This window comes from Ciona intestinalis, chromosome 11 (assembly GCF_000224145.3).
Source record: "Ciona intestinalis chromosome 11, KH, whole genome shotgun sequence".
NCBI classification, from domain to species: Eukaryota; Metazoa; Chordata; class Ascidiacea; order Phlebobranchia; family Cionidae; genus Ciona; species Ciona intestinalis.
Genome location: NC_020176.2, coordinates 2,956,524 through 2,963,794, shown reverse-complemented (window position 1 = coordinate 2,963,794; position 7,271 = coordinate 2,956,524). Strand labels below are relative to the sequence as shown.

The 7,271-nt window shown below is 38.5% G+C and overlaps 1 protein-coding gene across 1 annotated transcript; it reads right to left on the bottom strand.

The window, feature by feature from the left end:
- Window positions 1-3,433: 3,433 nt before the first annotated feature.
- LOC778790 (homeobox protein unc-4 homolog) lies at window positions 3,434-7,271 on the bottom strand (the record flags this gene model as incomplete). Its single annotated transcript, XM_009861931.3, is given in 2 exon segments — window positions 3,434-3,591; window positions 6,158-7,271. Coding segments are annotated over 2 exon segments (468 nt in total), but the record flags the coding sequence as incomplete, so codon positions are not given.

The window sequence follows — 7,271 nt, the reverse complement described above, 5'->3', positions numbered from 1 at the left end:
AATTATCGCCGCATAAAGAAATACCACCGATGGGTCCGGATACAAGGCTTGTTTGACATAATAGTGTTGGTGAATCAACTTTATTACTCATTCTTGTCACCTGAACTGTTTTGTGTTTGTATTTTTCCACGAAATTTGCGATTTTTTAACGCCATACCAATAATTGAAATGTAATTGTTTCTTTTTATATGTCCACAGAATTTACCCTTTTTTCACGGTTAACCAGATTCTGGTAGAATTTCGAGACTGCTTAGAATTCGAGGCATGGGAACGGTCGTTTTTTGTGTAGCAACAATACAGGGTTTTAATCGTCATCCGACACCAAACCCCAATACGACACAAATCCTGTATTTCGCATAGCGACGTAGCTACAATCCGTTATTGTGGCGGGGACGAAATTGATACATTTTGTTCCGACCTGAGTCCGTTTCCACATTACAGCGTTATATACAAGACCCTTAGGAGCATCTGTGCTCGTATTGAGCACAGGCCCTATCAGCCAAAACATGATAGCTTAATTAGGCGATTGTTTCGGCCGAGTTGTTAGTGACAGTTGCTTTCGCTGTGAGGTCATTTGTCTCCCATGGCGGCCAAACCAAGCCGTCTCATTTGCCCGAAAAGTCTTTCATTATTTCAAGCCCGGCCACAATAGGAAACTCCGAGATCGGAATGAAAATTTGCTGAACAAAAAATTAGCGTCCGGAGTGACACAATATCCCGTCACCTTACCCCAGAAAGTAGATTAACTTTTGTTGTTCTCCGCCACTCAGACCGATGTTTCGAGCGCTTAGGGATAAAATCTGGCTTTAGTTGCGGAATTTGGTTCTCAGATGCTGCCAATTACCCGATGCTGTAGTAAACCTTGTCCACACGCCGCAAATGTGAGTGTAGTCACCAAAACCAGTCTAATTCGATTAATTACAGAGATAATTTTTCTTGCGGTTTACGTAGTTTCTCCTTTAACTGTAACTTTGTTGTAAGATACAAGTGTAGCTCCGTGCTACATTACTATAGGGTCAACTGTACAAAAAGTTACAATTGAATTATTAGGCGCAATTGTAAACGTTATTCGCTTTTGTTTACTGTTGTTTTAGCTGATGGATATACCGCGGTACAAGCCTACCCCATAGCTCATATTTACTGGGATACAAAATACCGACTAACATTTTCGTTTTCTTGCTCAGCACTGACAGACTATTCGTCAGACGCGCCGAGAGGATTTTCCTTTGAAGATTGTTTACTCTTCTTATGAAGATGAAATCACTCTGTTGGCGTGCGGTTTCACACATCTAAGAACGCGTGAGCGTCTTCGGAGCCAAAATCATTTACGCATCCGCGGCGCTGATTAGTCTTTCGCGTATAAATTTACCAAACAAAAATTGGACGCCGCTCAAGTACCTCTACGGGTCGGCCAAAATGGACTCGCTTTTTTAAACTGGTCAGCGCAGGCGGTTAAGGAACGTTTTTCTTCGCTGTGTATTTTGTTAATTGATTATCACATCGCTATCGGCGAGCCCAAAAGCGCGAGTGACACCATCAACACGTTAAACGGTCGGCGCCGCTTTTAACGCGAGCCCAAGGCTCGGTGCCTTTCCCCAATTAGGCCACGCTACTCTATATGCAGGCGGTGTTTTGGGCAACGAAGGGGCATCGGCGCGCGAGCCAGTCTGGCTTTGCGGCTGTTTAGGCAACATCCCGAGACTGGAGCTGTGAGCTTCGGAGCAAGCTCAGTGATCCTCTGATGGATGGACGCACGAGTGGCGCCGCGATTAGTTCAAGTTATGGGGTTCAAAGTGATCTTGTTTGTGGCTGGTTGACGAGTGCGCTCGGCTGAAAAGCCGCGTCCCAGTATATCGAGTCGGATCTTTCCACTTGGTTGGATCGTAGTCCCTCCCCGCCTTACGGCCCAACTTTAACTTACACCTATTAACCCTTTAAATGATTAGCGGAGTCAAATCATAAGCCAGTCGAACGAACAATGCGAGTAGAATCCGATCCAAAGATATATATCGCTGTTGTTATGGACTTTAGAAACATAAACACATAGTTAACCCGTGTGCATTCACAAGGACACTTGAGTACTTTAAATCTTCCCAAACAACAATAGATCGAAATGAACAAAGGGGAGGTTTCATTTGAAACTAATTCTTTAACTAAATTCGTTACGCTGTGCGTCTTGCGAAGAACTGGGGTGTTTTATTTAAAAATCTAGCGATATCAAATCAAATCCCGTATATTAAAATCTAGCAATATCAAATTATAATTTATATATCTCGGCCGCCATTTTGTATTTTCACCGTCTCGCGTCCATATACTCGTATCTTTATATGTTCATATATCACTTCGAATGTTGTATTACAAGTCCTTTATTGAAAATCTTACATTAAACTCCGGTAACCATTATTTCTCACGGTTAACTGTTATAGCCTATACTGATCTTTCACAAAGCGAAGCCTGAGAAATTAGAAACAATTTAATCAGGGCAAATTTTGACTGATTTTCGACCGGGGCGCACGCGCAACTCACAGAACTAAGCGCCCCTAATCGGGTTACCTAATTAATCCCAACTGATTAACCCGTTTCGTTTCCTCTTAGCTCACACCTCTTCCTATTTTCCCCATTGAAAACTGGAAGAAAATGTACATTACTTATAGTTGAAAGTCGATTTTCAGTATAAACTTGCCTTGTAACACGTTTTGGGCGATATAAAATGCTTTTTCATATAAAACTGAATGGGTAAAATACGAGGAACGAATCCTACTTAAGAACGAAACTCGAAAATTACACTGTTTGGCTCAGTAACCGGTTTAACGAGATCAGGGGAGTATTACGGTTTTGGATCATTTTAAACATGAACTGTGAGGAGCGCTATAATGTTCCTTGACTTTTTTGGGAATGTTTGTAGTATTTTTTGTCAAAATGGTTGCAAATTCCGTTATCGAAACGTTGTTACTGCCTGGACGTTTATCCGTATAACTATAAGTTTTTGCCGTTATATGTAGTTAAAAATATCGTTTACAGTTTTAGAAAAAGAGCCGCTTAAATGTAAAACAAGGCTTCAACAGTCTTGGTGTAGTTAAAAATTGAAAAATGGTTTTCTTTTAAAATCTCATTTATTGGCAAGATTTTGCCCTGTTTGATACTATATAGTATGTATTTGACGATACCGATTTTTAGTCGGCTCTTTCTATTTATATTAACATATAAATAGATTGAGCGAGATGGGAGATAAATAAAGAGGTAAGGGAAGATGGGACACCTTTTTGGGCTATTTTCTCGTCCCATTTGTTAAATGTTTAAAACACGATCAGGATATTTCTATATTATGTGCTAAAGGTGTCCTATCTTACCCCACTCGGCCATACATTTTTGCGTCAAATTAATTTAGTTTAAAATAATAAACATATATATTTTAAACATTACATATACATACCTGTATTCGAGCCTCTATAAGATCGAGTCTTAGAGCCAGAGCTTCTCGCATGAAAATATCGGGGTAGTGTGTTGTATGGAACGCTCGCTCCAATTCCTCGAGCTGCCATTGGCTGTAGTTGGCACGTGCTCTGCGCTGCTTGGTGGGCTTACTGTCGTCTATAAAGACAGAAATTTAATAAATTTTTAAAATACCATTTTTCGGATTTTTTATTGTAGAGACGATTTTTGCACTGTTGGCGCAGTGGTACAGTATAGTTACCGCAGCTGCTTCTGCGAAAACTGACACTGCTGCTACCATTAGGCGTATGTGTTTTGAAGAAAGATACCTGAATTTATATTTTCTATGTTTCTTACTTTCATTTTTGTTTAATTTTACGTATATTAAATACAACGTTAAATTAAAACGAATTAGCACATTTTTTATAGAACAAAATTAGGTCGGTTAAGACGGCCAATACATTCATTCTCTTTTATCGTCCCATTTGGTTGTAAAAAATATTTAAAGAGTTATATTCGTATCCTCGTGAGTCTAAAATGGCGTTGATAATTATTTAAAACGTGATTAGAAAATATGAGACATTATTTTCTAATGATGTCTATCTTACCCTACATCACTAAACAGTAAATAACTTTTTATTTAAAGCCGATGGATTTAACTATACAGGAGAGTGGGGGAAGATGAAACACTTTATTTTTTCGTCCCATTTAGTACTGAACAAAGAACATTCAAAGAATTATAATATCCCCAAGACCCCCATTGTTAATTGTTTAAAACACGGTCAGGATACTTGGATATTATGTGCTAAAGGTGTCCCATCTTCCCCCACCCTATACTAATGCGGCGATATTTTCTTTAATAATTAAATACAGCTGTGTTCAAAACAACCACTTACAAGGTTGTGATAGCGGTCGCTTTTGGCACGTTAGTTTAGATGCCATTGTCAGTGCCGTGACCGTGCCACCGAACACCGCATTAACGACCGCTGACAAAAATCTTATCTCATTACCGAAACTCGGGAGATAGAGCCCCGAAACCAATTTTAGAATTTTTTTCACATCATTCGTTATTTTTGACATCTTTTCGGCGCGAGAGATTTACAATTGACTGTCGAGCGAAGACGCTTACCACCCACGATGTCCAAGTTCGAACTATGCTAAGCGTATTTTGTTTGGTTCCGAGCAAATAATAACAACGCTGGCCTGATCGCCGCTACACCTGCACCGCAGGTGAAATGGGAAAAAAATATTTTTTTAAGCGACCCATCGATCCGATAAAACTGACTTTGGGTCAAATCGCACGGATGACTTTTGAGCTGGAATCGTGTTTTGTGTAAATTTTAATTACATAGTATTTGATTCGCGAAATTGCGCGTAAGATTTTCTAATTCAGTCCACGCTAAAAGTCACAGAAAATATTATTTCCTTTTTTACAAAAGTAATTCACAAATCACTTAATAAAACCCCCGGTCCATATATTAGGGTGGGGGTAGATGAAAAACCGATTCACTCTATTTTCTCCTTCCATTTTTTAGTAGAGCAAAAACATTCAGAAAATTATAAAGAAATTTATAAAACCGTACCCTTACGAGACCGTTGTTAAATGTTTAAAACACGATTAGGATGTATTTAATAATATGTGCTAAAAGTGTTCCGTCTTCCTCGTCACCCTCGTCACCCTATATCTATCACGTTTTGGACGATTCGCCAAAAATTCCCGGCGTTCAGAGCAGGAAAACTTAAATCTAAACAACAACAGAGCCCACGGCTTATATACCGGGACAAAACAGCTCGTGTATATTCCGCACCTGTGACTTTTCGTCTCCACATACGCGTTGAGTATGGTCTTATTGCGCCTATTGAACCACAATGGTATAGGGGGTTTAAAATAGCTCAAAATTTACGAAAACGCTTTTGTTTAGCGTGGCCGACTTGACGGTCTAATTGCACCAACAAGTTCCCACGCAGTATTGGTTATGACAACCGAAAAATAAACTAAATTTCGAATTTTTTTTCACCGTTTTTTTTTAACACAAGCAGTTCCGCGTTTTAGTTGTTTTATAGTTTAGAAAAGGGAAAATATTATCGACTTCTTATAGCAAAGTATGCTGTTTAATATGCCGGTGTATTAAATTCCGTGCAAACTATTAGAAAAACTTAAATGTTTAACAAAATCTTTCGCCTTTTAAATTTACATTAAGAATACGTTGTTTTTTAACGGTTGTTGTTTCGTGCTAATTTCCTTCTCTTCATATTTAATTTGATCTTCGCTACTGTATTTGGAGAGATAAATTATGTTATATAAGAATAAATTTCAATACAAAATTCTACCACATAGATACAATAGTAGGCTGTTTATACGACGGCATTTTTTTCTTTTTTTATGTGTTTATGGGTTTTTATAGATTTATGTATCTTTTATTTATGAGCTACACGTTATATTCGCTATAAAAACACAGGCAGAATGTGTAAACTTCGCTTATATATATATATTTATAGTATTGTGGGGTAAAATGAGATACTGTTAGCACACAGTCGCATTTCCATATCGTGTTTCGAACAATTATAACAGCGCTCTTTAGAGTCCCAGAACTACAGCTATATACTTCTGTAAATTATCTGTGTTTACTACCAAATGGGACGATAAAGAGAACGAAAACATGTTTCATCTTATATACCCTAAACTATACTGTATATTTTGAACATAAATCTGCTTTAAACAAACCTAAACAAGCATTGTAGTCGTTTCCCATTCCAGTGAACCCTGCTGCTTGTGATGCCATCATTAGCGCTTGTTTGCAAGGATCAGTTGGGACATAATTCTGCAGAAACCCGTCATATGCACCTCCAGCGTACATAGCAGCGGCGGCGGCAGCGGCATGGTTCGTAACGTGGTGTTGGTAGTAATTCTTCGGGCATCCGGAGCCTCCGTTTCCCGCGGAAGGCGAAAGTGAGAACCGGGCTGAGGGTCTGTGGTACAATGGTGGCGGGTAGGTCATCATTGAAGATGGGACCAAGGGTTGGGGTGCGTACATTGCGAGGTATATTGTCCGTTGTTGAGTTTCTTCGCGCTACCAGTACAGTGAGTGATAAGCTCTTGGCTCGTTTTACAAAATGGCGATTCCGATTTTTTTTTTGCAAAGAGAAATTATGGCTATGAGAATTCCTGAACCTAAAAACAGAATAAGTTTGTAAATTTTTGCTAAAAAACGGTAAATAGTTTGAATAAAACGGTAAATAAAAACGTTAATAACTGATACAGTTCGTAATGTCTTTAACATCCCTGATGCAGCCTGACTGTATATGCATTTCACTGCATGTTTACTTAATCTAAAATTTGCTCCAAATTTTAACCAATATGTTATTCTTTCCATCAGATTAGTGGTCTTGAAGCTTACGGCTTCATCCAGTCTGCCCGAAGGTGGCTTTCCTCTTCCAGACGCGTCTGCTACAGTTGGCAAGAACGAGTACGAGTGCTGACGAAGAAAAAGAAAAAGTTTCAAAAATCTGATCCAGTCGAACACAGGTGAAGTTACACTTTAAAATTTCCAAATAACGCAACAGTTTTCAACACAAACATATATTTGATATTTTATTTATTTCGTTAGGTGTAAAAACTAAAACCATCTTTCGTATTTAAAATGTAAAATATGCGTAACGTTTAACATGAAGACGATCGTTTTATTATATATATAGAAACTGTAATGATGGTGTTAAAACTGTTCAAAAAAATCTGTGTTTTTTGCCCAGTTAATAAAATGTAAGATTTATAAGTTTCTGTTACAATCCATGTTTATATATTGTAGGGTGAGGTAAGACGGGACACCTTAAGCACATAA